The 22,583-nt window shown below is 38.3% G+C and overlaps 1 protein-coding gene across 4 annotated transcripts in view; it reads right to left on the bottom strand.

Annotated features, from left to right (window-relative positions):
- The window catches only part of Elp1 (elongator acetyltransferase complex subunit 1), a 67,114-nt gene that overhangs the window by 31,145 nt on the left and 13,386 nt on the right, over positions 1-22,583 (bottom strand). For all 4 annotated transcript variants that reach the window (XM_063261132.1, XM_063261123.1, XM_003463778.5 and 1 more), the window contains 15 exons: positions 21,231-21,327; positions 20,675-20,765; positions 15,950-16,073; positions 15,165-15,258; positions 13,770-14,000; positions 11,949-12,119; positions 9,883-9,982; positions 7,621-7,803; positions 4,038-4,144; positions 3,515-3,618; positions 2,413-2,466; positions 2,216-2,321; positions 1,097-1,212; positions 667-740; positions 24-102 (listed from right to left, as the gene is read on the bottom strand). In XM_063261132.1, coding sequence (XP_063117202.1) covers positions 24-102; positions 667-740; positions 1,097-1,212; positions 2,216-2,321; positions 2,413-2,466; positions 3,515-3,618; positions 4,038-4,144; positions 7,621-7,803; positions 9,883-9,982; positions 11,949-12,119; positions 13,770-14,000; positions 15,165-15,258; positions 15,950-16,073; positions 20,675-20,765; positions 21,231-21,327 — 1,731 coding nt within the window. The remainder of the gene's footprint in view (positions 1-23; positions 103-666; positions 741-1,096; positions 1,213-2,215; positions 2,322-2,412; positions 2,467-3,514; positions 3,619-4,037; positions 4,145-7,620; positions 7,804-9,882; positions 9,983-11,948; positions 12,120-13,769; positions 14,001-15,164; positions 15,259-15,949; positions 16,074-20,674; positions 20,766-21,230; positions 21,328-22,583) is intronic.

Raw genomic sequence — 22,583 nt, 5'->3', positions numbered from 1 at the left:
CAAGTGTTAGATTTTAAAAATACCTTAGGGTTATGGTCATGAATCAAATTGAGATTAATTCTCAGTTTTCTCATGCATTCAAATGCTTCTTTAAACATCAGCCTGTGAAGAGGCAGAACAGATGGATAGGGTATTTCACAAAACTAAGCTCCCTGGATCCATTACAAACCAGAAAATCATCAGATAACTAAGGTCTACTGTTTTAACAAAATATTAATGGAGACCTTTCTAAAGCAAAGTTTGTTCCACATAGACTCAGAATTTTAATACCTTCTTCAGTAACAGTAACCCAGGCTTTTCTAGGTCATAGACTCCTCTGCAAATCTTTTGAAAGCTATGGGTAAACATTCACAGTTTGCTATACAATTTCCCTGATTGACAGGCCACCTAAAGTCCATTTGGGTCCTCTACAATTAATAGAAGCCCTTCTTTACATGTTGAACTTTATGATTCTTTTTGCAAGGAGTATCTATTATAACACATAGCAATAAAGTAAAATAATAAGTTTCTGAGAATTTGATTGAAGGTACCTGTAATGGATGTTTTTTACACTGTCAAGTTGAAAAATTACATGTATATTAATAATTATTAATAGTTACATATTAATTGTAGTAACTAATTATATTTGCTGTCTACAAATTAACTAGTCATATACATGGCACTTACTTGTCCAACCACTTCCGAATCTGGGCTAAAACTAGGGCTCGATGATGAACAACTTCTAAATTCCCCCTTGGCATCTTAAAAATACATAAATCAAAACAGTAACATTTTCAATTAAGTGGAAAAAATTTGAATAGCAAGACACACAATTTTATCTAACTCTTCATTAAGAACCACCACAATGCTGTGCAAGCAATGAACACACTTGTAGCACAATCTAGTTGTGCTTAATATTTACCAGACTTTCAAGAAAAGCTTCCCTTTGAGCCTTACTAGTCAGAACTGTATCAATACTGCTTTGTATAAACCTAACAACCTGGCAAAAAAGCTTTATAATGAATGATTTAAAAAGATAAAGCCTAAAATAAAATCTGTAAGAGTTCTGTTTGATAGTGAGTAAATGACAATCAGAAAGGCTGAAAAACTGGCTTACCTGTAAAATAAGCTTTGTGTCCTGGGGCACAACTGTGACAATCCGTGAACCTCTCTCCACCTTCCGCAGAACCTCCCCATTAGCCACATGACTGCTGCACAGACCTGCCTGCAATGCTAAAAATATCACCAGCTAAGTTTTGAAAATTATCAGGACAAGCCACTCTCCATTAACTGCGGATGAAATGGCACACATTAACTGAAACAGAGTAATTGAAAACCAGGTTGCAATGCTCTCCCAATCAACCTCAAGGTTATTAGCCCACCTGAGAACATTCTCATTCCTGGCATTTGCCCTCTCTAACAGAGCTACCCAACACAAATTCTCAAACAATTTGGAAAACAGGGGTGTCAGGGCAGGTTCTCTATCTCACAGCATTGCCAGAACTCTATAGCTATATCAATAGAGGAGCAAGACAGCTTTCAAGTTAGTAACAAAGAAAATAAGTGTACTTTTTTAAAAAACACACACAGGGGGCTGGGGATTTAGCTCAGCGGCATAAGCGCCTGCCTTGCAAGCAGGCAGTCGTGAGTTCGATCCCTGGTACTGATAAGAAAAAAAAAAAAAAACACAACACACAGACACAGGGGCATGGCATATAAGAAAAATGGAAACCAATACCCTATAAACTACAAGATTAAGTCCAAAAATACAAAGGAGAGTGGGCATAATGAAAAAAGAAAGATTAAAATCCAAAGTTAGAGCATAACGTCAGTTTGGGATCTATATGGTAACTCAAAATACAGTATCAGATCAGTTATGTGACAAATTTTCATACAAAATTTCTTGTCTAATTTTAAAATGTGCTACATAAGGAAGGGATTCTATATCTGGAAATCTTCACTAACTGGTACAGGATGATTTCACTGAGATATTATGTTAAGGGCTGGGGATTTGGCTCAACGGCATAAGCGCTGCCTTGCAAGCAGGCAGTCGTGAGTTTGATCCCCGGTATAGATAAAAAGGAAAAAGACAAAAAAAAAGAGCAAAGACTAAGTAAATGGAATCTAAACATTTTCTCCAGTCCATGATTCTATGGTAAAAAGACAAAGCAGGTACAGAAATTGTCTTTAAGACTCCAAACGACAAAAGACATCGGAAGATACACTGAAAACTTACTTTTAAATGAAGTATCTCTCAGGGAAAAACACTGGCAGGTATGAGAATGGGTTGTCAACAACAAAAATTCATCATATAGTATGAAAGATGTGATATTTGATGCAACCTGCAACAAGGCAAAACAGGTAAGGGAGACGTAAGCTATGTTATGCTGCTCAAACTGTAAAAGGATCCAACATGTAAGCAAGCCCTGATACCTCAGTGTCACTGATGAAAAAGCGACATCTATCAGTCAGACCAAGGACATATTCCTGCAAAGAAACAAAATACAAATTAAATGCAATTCTATTTCAAACTAATGAAACTTGATTTCTTTAGTATAGAGTTCAGTTGCCCTAAGTCCTCATAATACTGAATAAAGAAAGCCAAGAGGACAGGTCCAATATAAAATGGAGTATGGTGCCTCCCAGTCCATCAGCAAGTCCTGTTATTTCTATCTCCTATACTGATCTTACTTACCATTTCCTGCTCTAAGTCACTGATGTTCTGTGTTGATCTCCCATTCAACTCTCATGCCTCTCCAATCTATTTCCCTGGGCAGCCAAACCATCTAGCACAAGACTATGAGGCATAGCACCAGACTCTGCTGACTGACAATGACAGATAACTGTCTGTTGCTCAGCTCCAGCCACACTACCTCCACTGAGTCACCTGCACAAGACAAGATCTTTCTAAGTTCAAGATGTTTCTGGATCCTTCTCCTGGGAACACTCTTCTAGGAAGAGCTTTCTTCAGTACACTGCAGCACACACATTTTCCTGCAGCACCATCAGATTCCTATCTTCATAGCTACCATTCTGTAACTGCTCTCAAACACTTCATTATTCCTTATACCCTACTGGTTTCTTTCAGTTCTCTTCAGAGGAAGTATTTTGCCTAGACTGACAGGAGGATTAACTCAGTTGTTTTAATCTTTGACTGCTGCATCCCATCAATCACTCCAACATTCTAGTATTTGTTGAAAGACAACTTACTGAATATTTTTTTTGAATTCATATCTGTTGTCCTAAAAAATTATTTAGTACAATTAATTTTGAATATTCTGTTAAACTAGGGATAAAAATCTGCCAATCATATACGTTATCTTATTTAATTCTCATAAATCTCGAAGGAAACACGCTGATTTTCTCATCAATGAAAAAAGTATGAATTAAGAAAGTGAGATAACCTCCTACTGTTGCCTTGGGATTTACTGAAGATTCAAATTCAACTCCAAAGCCCATACGCTTTTCAGCTAATATCATCAGTCACTGGATAACTACTTTAAGTGATAAATTTTCCTACCTTGCTTCCACTTACCTCTCCTCCAATCACAGCCAATTCAATCTGTGTGCATGGATAAGGGAATTGAACAGGAAATCCTCCAGGGCTCTTCCATGGTTCAACAGTCAAAGAAGATGACTCTGCAAGATTGGCAGATCTAGTTTACAAAAGAGCTGTCTCAAAAAAAAAATGTTAAAACCAGTACTTTCTAAAATACTTAACATGCAATTTATATCATTCTCAAAATGGATTTTAGAAAGTCATTAGGATGCTCTACTCCTTGTAAGAAAAACTAGGAGTAGAAGATACATGTCAATTCTACTTTACAGCTTAAAGTTTCCAGGGTAATTAAAAGGCTTAGACAACAGGATGAGCGGGTAGCTCAGCAGGAAATCACTTGCTGGGTTCTATACCCAGCACTGAGGAAAAAAATAAATAAAAAAGCCTGACAACATACTGCTATGATACAATCAAGCATAAGGTAGCTGCAAATACATGTTTTTAAGAATTAAGTATTTCACAAAAACTAGACAAGTTTCTCTAAACCTCTGACACTCACCCCAAAGGCACTTAAGTATCTGGCCATCCGCCAGCTGCAGTGCTACTGACTCAGTCTCGGAACTGTAACACAGACTGATTATAATCCCATCCACTGTCACCGATGAGCTACAAGAAGTTTAAAAGGGGGTGAGGAAACAAAGACACCATTACTCTCAAAACAAGGGACTTTTCACTAATTCTGTAAAATAAAAAAAATTTAAAAATATATATATATACACACACATCCATATCCACACACATCCACATCCACATACTCTGATAAATACTTTAAAGGTAATACACAATGTATTAACTATGGTTATTCTCCTATTATTTTGTTATAAAATTTTTTATATATGCACACACAATACTAAATGTACATACATATTTATAATTTCAAGCCTAAAGAGTTACTTCTTATATAAACTACTTTCCACAAAGCCAATAGGCTCACTGTCTATACTGTGAACTCATCACTCCTTTTTGGCAGAAACTTACTACAATTTAATGCCTTCACTAGACACTGTATGGTACCAATATTATTTTTTTAGAAACATGAACTGCATAAGTAAGTGCTACATAGAAAAACGGACACAATTTCTTCACTGTCATCATAAGCACTAAAACAAAACTGTATTAATGAAAACAGGGGAATCTGCTATTGCTATTACATTTTTTTCTGTTAATGAATAGAGAGAAATAAAATTTTTAAAGAACATGTTATAAAAGCAAATGATACCAATGATAACATTCAAACAAATGTACAAAAAAATGAAAACTTGTGACAATGGTTAATTTCTCTACAAATGTCTCAAATTTTAAGAGAATAAACAACTTGAGAAGTTAAAAGAACAAACTCTCAAGCTACAGTGGCTGAGATCAGCTATATCACTGCATCTGTTCGACCTCAGGCACGTTGTCTAACTGCTCTGTGCCTTAGTTCTTATACAAAACGAGGCTGGGTGCTCAGAGCACATACTTCAACGAGTACTGTGGGAAACAAGTTAACACTGATAAAACATTCCAAGGACTATCTTTTATAAAGTATCGCTACAGTAAATGTAAGCTATTACTAACTATAAACTCAGGCACATTTCACTTCTTAATGCTGTTTTATTTCACATGAACAAAATAGTTCTTGAGACCAAAAATCAAAGCAACAGAAAAATCCTGTAAATACCTTATTTCCAAAGGAGATGACTACATTTAGTTTCTCCTTCTACAAAGTAATGATAAAGAACTTCAAATTTCAAGAGCAGAAACTTAGATAATTTAGATATTTCTAATATAGATTGTTCTGCTTTTCAAAAAGCAGCCGACTTGGAGTGGTATTTACACACATCAATACCATGAAACATGCGTCGAAGATGAGTGACTACCGCATTATAAGGTGTCTAACAGTGTGTAGTAAAGAAAGTTCCTAGTTTTGTCAGCAAAAGTTCTCCAAATATAACTCTAACCAGTAAAGTTTCAATTACAAATGAATCTGAGTATTACAAACATGACTAAATTGCCACATCTTGGCTCTGGAATCCAGAAGTATTTGAAGAATTTGCCAAAAAATGCTTTAATTGTGCTATTAAATGATACCGATTATATGATGAAGATGCAGTCAGGACAATTTCAGGCCCAAGGAACTATGAAATTTCAGCAAAGAAAAACAGAGAAGACTTTCTTAGTGGCAAATGCAGTCAAATGCCAAAGAAGATATACAGAAAAAGGAATCAGTTGAAGCATTTTGACATCACTAATATATGTAAAACAATTCATCCTGCTGTATTAACACATGAGAATTATCCATTCTTATACCTGAAACTCTTATACTCTTACTAAAATCAATTGAAAGAGCTAACAGTACTTGCTCCATGTGGATAGATGAAGAATTAAGTTTCTAATAACAAAAGCAGACATGTGGGGCAGTGGAACAGAACAGAGGACTAGAAATAACCCAGCATGTTCAGCTATTTGATCTTTGACAAAGAGGCCAAAATTGGAGGAAAAAGGCTCTTTAGTAAATGGTGTTAAGAAAATTGGATAATTGGCATGCAGAAGACTGAGTTTATACCAATACATCTCATCATGTACTGTGACAAAAAACATGAATCACAGATCTAAATGTTAAGATGGAAACAATCTGCAGGAAGATAAAACAGGTAAAACTCTTAAGGACATAGGCGTTATGTAAGGACATTCTGAACAGAACCCCAATGGCATCAAAACTCAACAAATGGGACTATATCAAATTAAGAACCTTCTGCAGAGAAAAGAAAATAACCAACAGAGTGAAAAAAATCACCAAGAGAATGAATCAAATAACTTTGTCAGCTACTCCTCAGACAGAGGATTAATATCTAGACACAGAAAAAACAAAAAAATTAGAACCCCAAAATAAAAGACCAATCAAAAAATGGGCAAGTGAAATGAACAGACATTTCCCAGAAAAAGTAAAAGTGATTAATAAATGCATGAAAAAATGTTCAAAATCATTTGAACAAACTCAATACAAATTAAAACAACACTGAGATTCCATTTTGCTACAGAAAGAATAGTTATCATCGAGAAATCAAATAATAACAAATGTTGGCAAGGCTGAGGCAGAAAAAAAGGAACCTTTCCACACTGTTGGGAATGGGAAAATAGTACAACTACACACTATGAAAATGAGAATAGTGATTCCTCAAAAAACTAAAACTAGAAATTCCATTTGAACCAGGTATTTCAGGTACTTTCCTGAAAGAGTTAAACTCATCACAGTATGGTGATACATGCATGCCCATGTTTTTAGCAGTACAATTCATAATGGCTAAGTCTTGGAAGCAGCCTATATGTCCAACAATAAATGAATGGGTAAAGACAATATATTATTTATATACAATGGAGTACTATTCTGCCATAAGGAATAAATATGAACATTCATAAGTAAATGGATACACTTTGAGGCCATCATAATTAAGTGAAATAAATCAGACACACAAGCTTAAATATCATAGTTTCAGTTATATGTGAAGCTCAAGATATAACGAGAAAAATAAAAAGATAATAGGAAATAAGGAGATCTTTTTCAAATGGGAAGGAGAATAAGAAATAAAGGGGGAAAGAAGGAAGGGAAAGAAGATTTTTAAAAGAATTAGAAAAAGTAGAGACAGAGCTTTTGCAAATGCAAAGGGGACTGAGAGACAGAAGGAGCAGAGAAGCTGAGGAGGGACTGGGGATAAAACCCAACCAAGATGTGTTATGGACATGTAACAACTCCCTATGTAAATGTAACCATTGTGTACTACAGATATGTACTGTATTAAATAAAGACTGAAAAAATAAAACAGATGGAAAAAATAAGGCATTTGACGTACCTTTGATATTTAAATATATTTAGCCTCATCTATTGATATTTGTTCCACTTTCTACTACTGCTTAACACAACTTTGGTCTGTTATTTTGATATAACTTGACAGATGTAAACCTCTTGCAAAGTATGTCTAACCAGAAAACCACTACACCTCAGCTTTACTCTCAGAATTCAATTTTAAAGTCTCATGCTCATAAAAGATCAAAGCATAATTCATGAGCTTACTCAATATGTGGAATAGGAAGGACTGCGTTACCTGATGGTGAGCTGTCCTTGTTCTTCATCCGACTCAGAAGGGGACACAGTCAAAGAGTGGACAGTAGACTGTGGGCTGGACTGACTGTGGCTTACAGCCAGGAAACTGTCTTCTTCAATCCAGGTAAGAAGGGTGAGCTTCAGTGGGTTTACTTCTTGATCCTCAGCATTCTCAAATTGAATTCTGTTTTTTAAAAATCCAAGATACGAATAAAACTTTAAAATGAATGAATCTTTAAAATCTTTCCTGATAAAGAATGAACCACATAGTATATGTCATGTCCTGATTACTTGAAAAAAAACAAAACCTGAGCTAAATACTAGACAAATCCAAAAATAATGACTGTCTGGCTTAAGAATTTCTCTCTGTATTTATTTTAAGTTTCTCACAGCCTGAGATCTTTGAAGCTGTTGAAGAGAACATTTCAGGAAACTGATTACACAAAAAAAATTACCCGTCACATACTTTGCACTGGCACTACTTACCTACACTCAAAGCAGATGCCAGTAGATACCTGGGTCTAAGTAAAATAGGCCCTTTCTAAAGGACCTAACACTGAAGAGACTGGTTATTTGAGAGATGGTTTCTGTGTATCCACTGCCTTGTTAGGGAGCGTCTGTCTACGAGGGCACAGTTCTTCCCATCTCACACATGAATCCATACAGGTTACTTCCTGCCTTTTATATCCAACGACAAATCCGCAGCTCCCAATGATGAGGCAGGTCATAGACCATGATCTTCCTATTCAGTCAGCTCTTCTGAAACTTGATCTCTATAGATGTTTTCTAAACAGAATCATTCCCACCTCTGGTTCTCGCCAATGCTCTCCCAGTACTTTCTAATCCCAAACCAATCCCTTCTGCAATGATCAAGTTAAATATTCACATCATTCATAAAATCTTCTCTGAATGATTTGGAGTTATTCCTCTTAATTTTTTTAAAAAATAAAACTATAAGGGGCTGGGGATTTAGCTCAGCGGCATAAGCGCCTGCCTTGCAAGCAGGCAGTCGTGAGTTCGATCCCTGGTACCAATAAAAAGGAAAAAGACAAAAATAAATAAATAAATAATAATAATAATAAAAAAACTATATCCTAAACTGGTTCATATTTTCTAATTTGCTATATATTTTATCCTCTAGGAGTTTCAAGTCTATGTGCTAAAGTTTGGACCTGGACTGCTCCCCAAAGGTCCACAGGCTAAAGGGTCCCTAGCCCACGGCACTACTGGGAGGCAGTGGCTCCCTTAAGAGGTAGCTTCCTCGGTTGACTAGGTCACTGGGATAACGCCCCTCAAGAGGACTTTGACAGCTGGTCTCTCATTCTTTTCTACTCCTGGCCATAAGGTGAATACACCTCCTCCACTACAGTCAACTGCCATGAAATACAGTGCTGCCACAGCCCAAAGTAATGGGGCCAATTGATTATGGACTGAAATTCACCTCCAAAACTGTGAGGCAAAATAAACACTTCTTCTCTGTAAGTTGACTTATGTCAGGTAATTGTTATAGTAATGGAAAGCTGACACACTGAAAGAAGAAATAGGCAAATAAACATTCTTTAGAAAGTATTAAACATTATATAAGCAGCTCCCAAATCATACACAGGCTGTGTACTTACATATTTATTTAATTCTGTTGTTATACTAGATTATTTCTATTAATTTACTAATCGACACTATCAGCAGATAGGATAGTTCAATAATTAAGAATACAGACTTATCAAATAGACCAGAATCAAATCTTGGATTCTGTAGTTACCACATTCATAACCCTGGTCAGGTTACCTATCCTCTAACTTTCTTTTTTCATTTGTAAGCATTTTACAGATACCCAGTTGTCTGTAGTTACTGTTTCAATGAAGAAACAAAGGCATCCTCATTTTCCTGAGAACTTTAAAATACAGGTCCGAAGCAGCACTAAGTCATTCATATATTAACCTACACAACTACTTTTATATGAGGCTGCAACTCTGCCTACAACCTCCACCTCTGTCTTTCCCATGTGACTTTCCCTGGAGAGCCAAGGGAATTTAGAGGTAGGAAGTGGATTCTGACCGGCTTAGGATTCCCATCTCCTTGCCACCCACTTGAACATACAGCACGTGCATAAACTGAGTAGCCTCCCCAACCTGGGTGAAAAACCAGGGCCTGGCTGCTGTATCTCCTCCTTGTTCCACTCAGCAACAGGCAGAGAGCATCAGGTGGCTGACTTCAGAAAAAAGCTGATTCTGTTCCCAGAGGCCCAAAACAATTAAGAACCTACGTGTATTTCTTGTCCAGATGAGGTGTTCTAAGAGGAACTTTAAATCCATTCCCACCCACAGCTCCCAGTTTCACTGTGGGATCCACACTTGGACTACCTCCTAGAAAATAAGAATGCAAGTATTACCACTGTAAACTGTAAGTCATTTTCCTGATACTAAGAGGATGGAGGTCCTACAATCAACTGGTTCTCGAAGGTAAATAAAGAAAATACAGCAATCTAGAAAATAGTCACATGTCAACTTCAGGGTTTTTTTTTTTTCTTGTTTGGTTGTTTTTGGTACTGGGAATTGAACTGAGGACCTTGCACTTACTTGGCAAGCGCTGTGACATTGAGCTATACTCCCAGCCAGGGTCCACTTCTTTCTTAAATCTCTGTGTATCTCTGAGGCCTGATTAAAACCTGTGCCCTGTTACTACCAGGTCAGGCACAATCTTTAGCAATAAAGGTCACAACAGCAAGACCACGTGAAGGGCCCACCTTCCCATTCAATGCTATTTCTTCCACTGTTCTACAACCATCTGTTAATTCTCTCGACCCTTAGCACTCATTTAAAAGACATTTTTCTTTCCACTTTTGATCCAATGTATTCACATTGGGCAAGGCAATTCTTTCAAAAAATTCAGTCCTACAGGGTACAGTAACGCATGCTTACAATAGCAGATACACTGAGGGCTGAGGCAGGAGATGTCAAGGTGAGGTGAGCCTGGGACACTAAGTGAGAAATCAGACCATATCTCAAAATAAAAAATAAAATATGCTGGCCATGCTATTCCATGATGTAGTACTTGCCTGGCATACATAAGCCCTTGGTTACAATCCTCAGTACCAAAACAAAAACACAAAAATTAGGACACCACATTTGTCTTCCAAGCTCTCTAGAGGCTCTCTAGTTTCCTCAGAGTAAGAGCCTTCACCGCCCTGTGAAAGCTGTTCCCTATCACCTGCAAGACTCCAGCCACCAACCTCCCTGCATTTTCTCTGCTGCAGCCACCATGAATTCCTGGCTGTTTCCTAAACACAACAGACATCTTCACACTTACTTTTTACTCTGCTCTGAATGCTCTCACCCTATATGTTCACAGGCTTCAGATTGATTCTTAGCAGGTCTCTGCTTTACACATTACCTTCACAGAGAGGCCTTCCCTGATCACCTGAGACAAAAGCCATGTTCCTCTAGTAGGTTCTCATCCTTGAGCTCTCCCTGTATCTCATCTTACTTAATTTTCCTCCATGGCACTTAACAAGTGATAGATTACGTTGTCTTGATAGTGAACACACTATAATTATTTCTTAAAAAGCAGTGTGTAAAACTGAAGAATTATAACAGCAAACTACACTCAGAGAAATTGATACTGTGTCTAAATAGGATTCACGTGAACAGTAGGCTGTTGACGTAGCAGAAGTTGATATAAAAGCAGGAAATGTTAGTATTAATTATTTTATTCTTTCTCATCAGCTACCAAGGCTTTTTCTCATTAAAAATTCAAAGGACATTTGAAACAAGGCTATCATTTCCATATGCCAATTTACTTTTTGACATGACTGTAAAGTTCACAAATAAAAGTTTCAGATATTTCAGTACATCAGGAAAGCAACAGGAACTAAGCAGTAAGACTGTGAAAAGACAACTAACACAGGAACTGGCATTCCTGTGTTACATTCTAACTTGTCCTTGCTCAAGCACAGGGCAAACTCTTTGGCATTGTGTGCCCTCACCAACTAAGCAGGAAAAGCCATCTCACACTTGGTTTCAGCAGAGGTACCAGACCAACCAAAACCATGTAAGGTAGTGAAAACAGGAAAGCATGCCAAAGATGTAGTAAGATCCTATGTTCCTTCTAGGGTTGAAAGTTATTGACTCTTCAAATTCAGTAAGGCAAAAGGAAGTGCTTACAGTAGGATTCAGAAAAAATAAAATGTAAGCCAACTAAACGTTATAATATTGAGAACAACTGCCGATTTCAAAGGTTTTGAAATACATAAAAATCAAACTACAATTTGCTTTTGTGTAGAAGTACAAAGGAGCTAAGGGAGAACATCTTGAAAACAGTGTTTCAACATACCGCATTTATACACATAAACCTGGTTATTGGCATCTAGGACAGCAAGGTCGTTACTTTTTTTAGAGTGTGCAGAGAATGTGACTTGATTCACTGGATGTGGAAGCAGCAAGTAGTATGTGCACATGGGAGGCGGAATCACAGTCTGCCGGAAGACTGTCACCAACACCTTATCTGCATGTGAAACAGAAGACAATTACACATCCAATATGCAAAACAGGTACAGTAAATCCCCAACTTATGAACGAGTTCCATTCTGGGAGAACATCTGTAACTCGGGTTCATTTTTAAGTCCAACAAAGTGAGTCTTACCTTTGACACACACATACAATGGAAAGCATAAAAAAACTAAACACACACACACACACACACACACACACACACACACACACACACGATACAGTAAGTCCCGGACAGTACTGTACTATTGTACACTACCACACTGCATGGTATGCAAACAGCACTACTGTGACAACACTAGCACACAGGTGAGGTACTTTCAGGATTTGTTCGCAACTACAAATGTTCTTAAATAGACATCTGAAGCCCAGATAGCTCAGTCGGTAGAGCATCAGACTTTTAGGGGCTGGGGATTTAGCTCTGCGGCGTAAGCATCTGCCTTGCAAGCAGGTAGTCGTGAATTCAATCCCTGGTACTGATAAAAAGGAAAAAGACAAAAAAAAAAAAAAAAAAAATAGAGATCCATTCATATCTGTGAAAGACTGCAACTTGAATGTCAAATACGTGTTTACTTTGTATCTAAATATCACTGTACTTTTGAGTAGAAATGATGGAAGAAAATATAAAGCAATTCTTAAAAATGAATTTTGATGTTTTTCTTATGAATAAGCTTAAAAATAGTATGGAGAGGGAGGAAGTATCACAGACACTTCTGTTACCTGCCTGTTGTCACTGCCAGGCCTACTGTAGTCCATCTATGAACTTGGAAGTTTTGGGTACAAAAAGGCCAAGAAATCATAGCTCTGGTTTTAAACCTTGCCCTGTGGCCAAAACAGACTAAAGCAAGAGAATCAATACTTTGAAAATTTGCAGCAATCCTCCTGCCTTAGCCTCTTAAGTGCTGGGATCACAGGTATGTGCCATCAACCCAGCCAACACTCTGAAAATTCTTAAGTACTTTCCTATGTGTGGATTTGATAAGACAGAATTAAGTACATAATATGTAACTACAAAATCAGTATTGCAACATACTACATAAAACAGGAGTTAGGGTAACAACTCATATTACAAGCTTAGAAGCAAGAGCCATATATACTATCAGCATAAGTAAACTATTTGGGTGACTACTGGACTCACCAACCCAGCCCCCACCCTCACCCCCCCAAAAAAAATCCTCACCTAATCCTAAAACTGCAATCTATATAGATTTCCATGAAATAAACTGAACATCCTAGAGAGATAATTTGCAAGTGTTTATAACAGCAAACAAAGCAATGTAAGTGTAGGGGTGCAGGGGTTAACGTAAGTCTGTTAGAGCAGATACAGAGCTAACACAGCCAAACCCACAAGATTCCACTGCTGACTTCTCTAGAAAAGATCAAAATTTTCAAAGTCTTCAGAGGCCAGATGAGTAAATACATGAAGGCCATGGATACAGTGCAACAAGGAAATGGGTGGGGAGGTGGGCATGATGTTCTCAAGAGAACATATATCCCACCTGGCATTCCCACTCAATCAGAAACAAAATGAATACACCAAACAATAAAACACAGATTTCCCCACTATTCTGATCAAATACTACACTTGAAGGTCCTGGGCTCAGGACCCCTTAAAGGTTCACGGACACATTTTCCAGCAGCTTACATCCATCAATGACAGCCACATTTGCCAAGTCACTGGAATTATCTCCTGAGCTCCGGTCAGTCGTCCAGCGCCAGTCATAGCAGAGGTAATGCCAGCCCTGACGGAGAACATGCAGCCGGTATGGGATCACTGGGTCCCACATCAGAGATACAATCTTACTCTTCAAACAGGTACTGAAGGGCAGACTTTGTTTGAGATACCAGTGATAATTTCCAACAGTCCAGAGCTGAACTATAAGGAAAACAAAAGCAAGGTCTTCAGAGGCCAGTTATACTGAGATATACACATAAACATAGAAAACAAGAGTATTTTTATAATAACTTGAAAATAGCAGTTATTACTGATATTATGGACTGTGTCTGTATGTTCTCCCAAAGCCTCCTGTAGTCACAGGTGGGTTTTTCAGAGATGGCTGGGTCTAGAGTGTGTGGTACTGGGATAAGGGATATGTGATGACTAAACCACTGACTGGTTTGGCATAGTTCTGGGTATGGATAATAGGAAGCCTCACCTTGGGCATGGGGAGTACCACCCGAGGGGTGGGTAGCCTGGAAGGGATAAAACGGGGGGTGAGCTGCCACTTCACAACGTCACTGCTGGCTGCCTTCTGCCTGCATGAACTGCTTCTCCTCTGCCATGTGCCTGTGCCATGCCTCCTTGCCTTGGAGCCAGTCGGCTATAAACTGAAAGCCCTACAAACTGTGAGCTACAATAAACCTTTCCTCCTTTAACTCTGGTGGTCAGGTGTTTAGTCTCAGTGGGAAAACTAAGACAATGGAGTGTTCAGTTACAGGAACTTTTCCTTCTTTTTACTTTCCAATGTTTTTATAAATCATTTAATACTTAAAGCATATTGACACATTTTAAAAACTTTAAGAAAGATTCTTAGTCCAGTCTAAACCCCTTCTCTTCCACAGTATTCCTTTGGTTAGCACTTTGTCTGTAGCAACATCATCCGAGAAGAAAAAGCACTTATGACTTGCAATGCTTAATTTCACATGTCAGCGTGGCTAGGCTATGGTGCCTTGGTCAAACACTAGTGCAGATGTTGCTGTGAAGGTATTTTATAGATGTGATTAACATAGTTGACTCTAAAAGGAGGAATTCTGCTTTAAATCTGTAACATAAAAATCTCACTGCGTTTCCAGCCTGCTCTCCAGCCCTATGAACTTCACACCTGACCTCTGCTACAAGTGCATTTGTATTTTTCTGACAAAAACATCCCCCAATATCCGACTGGTTCTGCTTTGCTAGAGAACCTTGATTGATACATGGCTGAATCCATAAATGATCAAACCTATCCACGCCCCACAGAAAGGATGAAGGAAACCCCACACTCTTCTACTTTCAAATACCTTTTATGAAGCATAAGCCAAGATACTACAGCTATCTTACCATAGCTTTTCAGAGCAGGATTTTCTTCCCTCTCAAGGTCTTCCAGCCAAACAGCAAGCACAGAGGAATCTGCATTCCAGAACAAGTCAATGACCTAACAGGGAAAAGAAACAAGTCGTTTAGAAAAAAAAACCATTCATCTTTAGCTTTGAAATTACTTGAAAGTCTTTAAAATAGTTGAATTTCCTGCTCTCAAAAACCAAATAAATTGCACACTACTTGAGATTATTTGTAGCTATGTTAATGAAGAGAGTTGATAAATCTTTGAAATATCATTATATATAAAGGACTTAAAAGTGTATTATGTTCAAGGATTAAAAGACACTTAATAAACTTAACAAGTGCAAGTTAACATTTTTAGACAGTTGTGGAAATTGAATACTGGGTATTACACAGTACTACAGTATGGTGTAATAATGGAGTCAGGTTTTCTAAAGAAAAATGAGTGTTAAAATCTTACATAATTATCATATGATTTTTTTTTACTTCAGGATTTCAAAAGTACTCAAGCTGCTTCAGGTTTAAATGTTCCAAGTGAAAAATGTCTTGATCACTGAAAATATTATTGTTGTCAAAATAAACAATAAACTAGTATTCTATTTCCTTTATTTTACGTACAAAATCTACAAAAAACAACTTCTCCCTTAGGAAAATAGGGCAGTTACAAAGCCCAACATTTTATTACTATCTACTCTGGTGCGTGTATTTACACAGCGATATCAAATATAAACCTCTACAGCTGAGGACAGCCTTTTAAAGTTGTGGGCAAACAACTTAGACCCTACCTTCATCTCATCCTTGAAGAATGGAAGCATAAAGTGACCATGAAGAAGTCCATTTTTCTCAAAAAACACAACATCCTGCTGATTGGGTTTATCTTGTGTAGAGGCAATCAAACTGCCTGAGGGTCTGGAAGTAAACTCAAGAGTGTTAAACAGCCAAAGCTCATCTGGCTTGTTGAAGAAAACATAAAATTCAGAAAAGATTTTTTTTCAGCAACAATAAATTAATAAAAATCTTCAACCAAGGAAATTTCAAATCCCACATAGCTCTTATCTCTTGGCAAGCTCTTTGTCTAGCTGGGACTCCATCTGCTCAGAGGAAAGGATGCCTTTTCCTAATTTGTGCAAAGGCTCCACTTGCCTATAAAACCTTAAAGGTTTAAATTGCACTTGGATGACATGTTTTTGTTTTTGTTTTTGTTTTTGTTTTGTCTTTTTCCTTTTTATCAGTACCGGGGATTGAACTCACGACTGCCTGCTTGCAAGACAGGCGCTTATGCTGCTGAGCTAAACCTCCAGCCCCCAGATGACATATTTTAAAATGCAATAAATTTCTGAAACAATCCCAAGTACAATACCCTAAGAATCATGATGTCTCCTTGAATAACTATGTAACTTCAGCAAGAAGTCCATATTTCAAGAAATTTTTTTTTTTTTTTTTTCTTTTTACCGGTACCGGGGATCGAACTCACGACTGCCTGCTTGCAAGGCAGGTGCTTATGCCACTGAGCTAAATCCCCAGCCCCTCAAAAAGTCCATATTTAGGCAAGTACTTTTTCTTTTTTGTCTTTTTTTTTTTTTTTTTTTTTTTTTTTTTTTTTTTTTTTTTTTTTAAATTTTTATTTAAGGAGAAAAGAAAAGAAAAAAAAACAGTGAAGGGTACAAGTTATACAGATTTACAGAAGAAAAAAAATGCGCAGTAGGAAATCACTAGTTAATAGATTACATATTGCCATCTTAGAAATAATTGTTCAAGTCACAGAATTAAAGTTTGTAGAGTGGACATTCCAGCAATGATACTGCAAACAGTTCTGTTCAATGATCCATTAGAACTCTGTGATATCATTTTCTGTCTTATACATTTAAATATACATGCAGTTATATAGTTTAGAGCATTTTCTTTTCCTCTCTTTTGTACAGTGACTATTACACATTTTGGGTTTCATTGCTCCCACTGTTCTTATTGCTTTTTTGGAAGAGAGTAAAACCAAATGTGACATGACAGAACAGAATCGGTCAAGTCAAAAGGGTGGATATAATAGATAATATAAAAACATAATACAAGGTGATCAACAATGGTTACCCTAATGCCTCCCGCTATTTCTAATAGAATTGCCTATATCGTTAGTTGTAATACTATTGAACAAAACCGTAAAGGATAAAACCGACAAAACCAAAACATTGGAGATATTGTAGGTCTTCAAAAGTAGATAGAAGTCAACGAGAATGGGCGTTATAATGAATCTCATTATCTTCTCAGCTGATGCCTAAACTTTCGAACCTGATACTATTCAGCAAAACAGAATAGAGGAACCTCAGTCAAAAACAAGATGGTGAGAGTAATACAGGGCTTCAAATCGAGAAAATAGAAAGTCAAAGTGGGTTACTATATTATATCCTGCTATATTTTTCCCTTTAATTAAATGGATAACAATAAAAAAGTATATAATGGAGTGGAGATTGAGAAAAAGAAAAAGAGGGCATAACAGCGAAACAGGGCAGATCAAAACATAACCTTTTAAGCAGAATAGTGTTTCACCACCAGATATTTCCGACTTAAAAATAGTTACCATATTGACTCCCTCCCTGAAGTCCTTGAGTACAACTTCATATACTGTAGCATTAAGTATATCAAAACAATGTAAAACCATTTAAGAGAATGACAGCATTATAGAGTATTTGGAATTGACTAACAGAAAATGAACAATGGTCTCTGTATAATCTCCTTGTCTTTAAAAGGTTTTTGCTTATACTAACGTACATAACAAAATCCAATAAGATACAACCTGGTTAGACCATTGGAGACAGAAGAACAAAAGCTAGATGAGACTTCAAAACAAGATGGTACTGAATCAGCATTACCTATTAAGATGTCATTTTCTCAAAAATAGCTGTTCCTATCATCCAATCTTCTCTGTCTCATTTCTGTTGAGCTCTTTTTCTGTCAGTAGCTGTCAGTTTGTCTTCTTCATTTTGTTCTCTGCTCCATTCGTTGTGGCCTCCCTGCCACTATTTCTGGGTTCTTTGTATTTTTCTTTTTTTAGAATATCCTGCAATACTTTCTGTAGAGTTGAATTGGTGGTTGCAAATTCCCCCAGTTCCTCTTTATCCTGGAAGCACCTCGTTTTTCCATCAATTTCCAGGGACAGTTGTGCAGGATATCTCAATCTTGGCTGGAGATTATTATCTTTCAAAGCTTGAATTATTTCCCCCCATGCTCTTCGTGATTTGATGGTTTGTGAAGAGAAATCTGCTGTAATTCTGATGGGTGTTCCTTTGTAAGTGATCTGTTTCTTGTCTCTTACAGCTTTTAATATTCTGTTCTTGTATTGAATTTCTGGGATTTTTATTATTATATGCCTGGGTGTTTCTCTGTTAGGGTTGTAGGTAGCTGGGGTCCTGTATGCCTCATACAGCTGAGTATCTTTACCTTTTGCTAAATTAGGAAAATTCTCCTGGATTATTTCTGTGAGTAGCTTTTGTAATTCATTTGTTTGTGTCCCTACTTCTTCTTCTATGTTCTTAATCCTTAAGTGGTGGCTCCTCTTATCATCTTCTTGTCTTTGTATTATTGCTGTTTGTTTCTTTGTTATTTTTAAGAAGTTTTTCATTTCATTCTCCCATATTTCAAGTCTGCCCTCCAGTTCAGATAGTCTGTCCTTAGTTTCTTTCAAGCTGTTATGCCAGTCTTGTATAGACTTATTAATTTCTTGATAGTCCCTTTGAACCTGCTTCACATACTCAATGCTTTCTCTGTTTTCTCCATCAAGCAATTCTCCCCTCTTTTTCTGTTCTTCCATTCCACCATCTGTTTTTTCCTGGGTGGTGTTTAGCATTTCTCTAACTATTCTGCATACTTCTAGCTTCAGATCATTGATAACTTCATTCCTGAATTGGTCTATGAGGCTCTCAATATGGTGCTTAATGTATACTGGTGCGGCGTCCATTATTGCCTGTTTCTCAGGATTGGGGGCCGAGGAGCTTTTTTTGTTGCTTCCCTTCCCCATATTTTTTGTTCCTTATAAAATGCAATCTTACAAAGGAGGCCCGGCTTCCCTGCCTGTCAGCCACAGCCTGATCAAATTGCGCTGGCTAGTTGTTCCCGCCCACCGCTGCGCACCAGGGAGTCGGAGGAGGCAGCCTACGCGGAAGTCAGTCGCTCCTCCGGGCCATCGTCCGGCTCTGGGATCTGGGTTAGGCTAGTCTAGCCTAGAGAGTCCGCCAGCAGCGTCACTCAGGCCAGGCACTTTTCTCCAATCCCGTCCGAGAGGGGAATGGCGCCCAGAGAGATCTCCGCTAGAGTCAAACTGTGGTGGGGGGTCAGATTCTCACTCACCTCGCCACCAGTCAGTTTTCGTGTACACCTCTGTCCGTCCTTTTTTTTTTCGACTCCGTTCTCCCGTTCCCAGAGCTCGGCGCTCCCAGAGCTCGGCGCGTCTCTCCTTGCTGAGCCGCTGTGGAGATAGCCGGCCGCCGCACGGCGGGAAATCCAAACCGGTTTCCGATGGCGCGGAGTCGAGCCTCCACACCGAGATTTTTCTGTTCCTATTTTAGCGCCAGGACTGTATTCCAAGTTGGATTCTCTCAGCCCAGTTCGTTCCTGAGTCAGCAGAGCATATCTCTACTGATTCGTGTCTCCCTAGTCCGCATTATTTCTGGCCTCTGAGCCGAACCTTTCAGAGAGCCTCTGGTAGTTGCTGTTGTCTGTCCGCCATGTTCTCTGGTCTCCACTCTTTTTTGTCTTTTTGAGACAAGGTTTCGCAGGCTGGCCTTGAACTCACAGTGATCTTCCTGCCTCAACCTCTTAAGTGCTGGGATTATAAGCATGTGCCACCACATCTGGCTTGTGTCTAGAATTTTAATTCAAACACATTTCTTCTTTTCCTCTATCATGTGATATCACTCAAATATTACTAGAAAATAGGATGTCTGAAACAAAAACCTAGTTTTGCATGTACCAGATGCTAAGACCAGAGGCTTTTTTTATCTGCACAGCCACACGACAGATAGCAGAGTTGTGAGGTGCCACAGGAGTACTACGCCAAGAAGCTGAGTGGAAGGAGGGAGGCCAAACCCCCTAAGTTCCTAGTAAGCAGATGCCCTGCCCTGCACAGAGGAAGAAAGCTCTTTTCCTAGTTTTCACACAACTTCCATTTGTCCCACGGAGCCACACAGACTAGGCCTTCCCTAGGACCTTTTTCTGTTTTCCACAAAGGCTTCACAGAGGCCCTGCCTGTACCCCTAACCTTTCAAAAATCAGGAATGTAAAAAGTGTGAGACCTACAGTGATGAGACCTGAGAAGAAGCTCAGAAGCTACAATTCAAACTGAAGTCATATTCCAGAAAGAAGGAGAGAAAAGGGGCGGGGGGGGGGAAGTGGAGACAGCCAAATGAAGCAAAGTAAATATCTGTTGCTATATAAACGTTCAAATTCAAGGGCACCACCACGGCCCCTCCATCTCCCAAGGCATTCTCCAAAGAAGTCCCAAGCTTTCCTTTCCCACTTACTTCCAGGCCAGGGCTGGTCCCAGTCCTGCCACAGGCTCACTGGTCGAATGCAAAGCAAACTCCCGGTTCCATACTCTGACCTTCCGAGCTCCTGTGCAAGAGGTGAATCAAATGTACTTACAACATGTATTTGAAGTCACAGCTTTTCACGCTCTTTTCTATAAATAAAATTGCTGTGAATTTACAAAGTCAATCACATTAATCTTGTTAAAAATTTGTATTCACCAAGTGAGAGCTGGAGTGAAGGTCTAGTAAAGGCTCATAATTTTTAACTCTTAAATTCATTTACCATCTAAATTAGCACATCTTTATCTCTTCTGTGTAATTAATATTCTACTCATAGCAAAAAAATACAAAAAACAAAACAACAACACAAAACACATAAACACACCTTTCCAGAACCTTAACCAGGTGTGTGGCTTTTTTTTTTTTTTTTTTGGTACCAAGGATTGACCTCAGGATCTCGCGCTTGCCAGGCAGGCACTTATACCACTGAGCTAAATCCCTGGCCCCTGGCCAGGTTTAACAAAATTATAATTGTAATTTACTTCCATACCTGTTTCTGGACAAACGACACTCACAGCAAAAAACTGTCCATCGCCACGCCAGGTAACTCGTGGTCTGTGATCATCCCAGGGCAAAGCAGACTCATGCTAAACAGAGAAAGAAATACTAATGTTACTTGGGAGACTTTAAATGGCCCAGAATTAAACAAGCCTCAGTCATTAAATATATAACTTTTTCATGAAGCTAGAAAACTAGTTTCATAAAGAATCCTCAGGTGGGGGCTTGGGATTTAGCTCAGTGGCATAAGCGCCTGCCTTGCAAGTATGTGGTTGTGAGTTTGATCCCTGGTACCGAAAAAAATGAAAAAGACAAAAAAAAAAAAAAAGAAAAGAAAAAAGAATCCTTAGGAACTCTATCTAGAAGAGCTCTTAGAGCTAGAAATCACCAAGAAAAAAAGAAAGTCAAACAAATAAAAATCCTTCTTTGGTATAAAAGAGCTATGGATCTAGATATTAAATATAGTGAGATAAGGAACTTATTGGGCAATTATGTAAGGAAATAAATGCTCTATTTACTTAAAGTAACAGAATAGTTTGGTGTCATCATTAAGTTTCATAGGGCACAGTAGTGTAAAGATGGGAGAGCTGGGCATGACAATGCACACCAGTAATCTCAGCACTTCGGGAGGCTGAGGCGGGAGAATCACAAGTTCAAGATTGGGTAACTTAACAAGCCCCTGGCTCAAAATAAAAGGGCTGTGCTTACACAGCTCAATGTGAAGAGGATGAGAAAGAAGGTGAATATGGAAGTGCCACAGAAATAGCAAGCAAGAGCAAACAAGGATGAAACATTCTGCATTCTACAAACCAGGATAAATAAAGGTTTCCAGTACCTTTTACATCACAATCTGGGGCCTTACAAATCAGCAGCCAACTCTGCAGGTGGAAGACAAATGGCCACCTGAGAATTCCAGGGACAGGCTAAGCAGAATGCAGCTACTTCTAGTTTGTGTAACAGAAATACACAGAAAGCCTAACAAGATTCATTCTCGATAAAACTGATCTTTAGTATGCAACACAAACTTCTAGTAAAGGCTTAAGGGCTGAAGTTGGTTATATGAAATATACTTGGATGTAATAAAATATGTAAATGGCAAGCAGGGTATTATAAGCTCATTTGTCCTAGAAGGGAAGTACATGGAAACTTGTTCATATAGTTCCACTTGTGTGGGCACAAACCTTGGTATGAACCCCACTTCCTTTTTCTCTCACCTACACCTGATCTGTATTAATAAATCCTATTTCTCTTCCTTCAAAACGCTTTTTTTTTGTATAGGGGATCAAATTCACAACCTCATGCTTGCCAGGCAAATGCTGGTGCCCTGAGTAAATCCCTGGTCTTC

This window comes from Cavia porcellus, unplaced genomic scaffold, assembly GCF_034190915.1.
Source record: "Cavia porcellus strain 051 isolate PalLab524CR breed Dunkin Hartley unplaced genomic scaffold, mCavPor4.1 scaffold_1, whole genome shotgun sequence".
NCBI classification, from domain to species: domain Eukaryota; kingdom Metazoa; phylum Chordata; class Mammalia; order Rodentia; family Caviidae; genus Cavia; species Cavia porcellus.
Note: the sequence above shows the minus strand (reverse complement) of the source record. Positions and strands in the feature narration are given on the sequence as shown.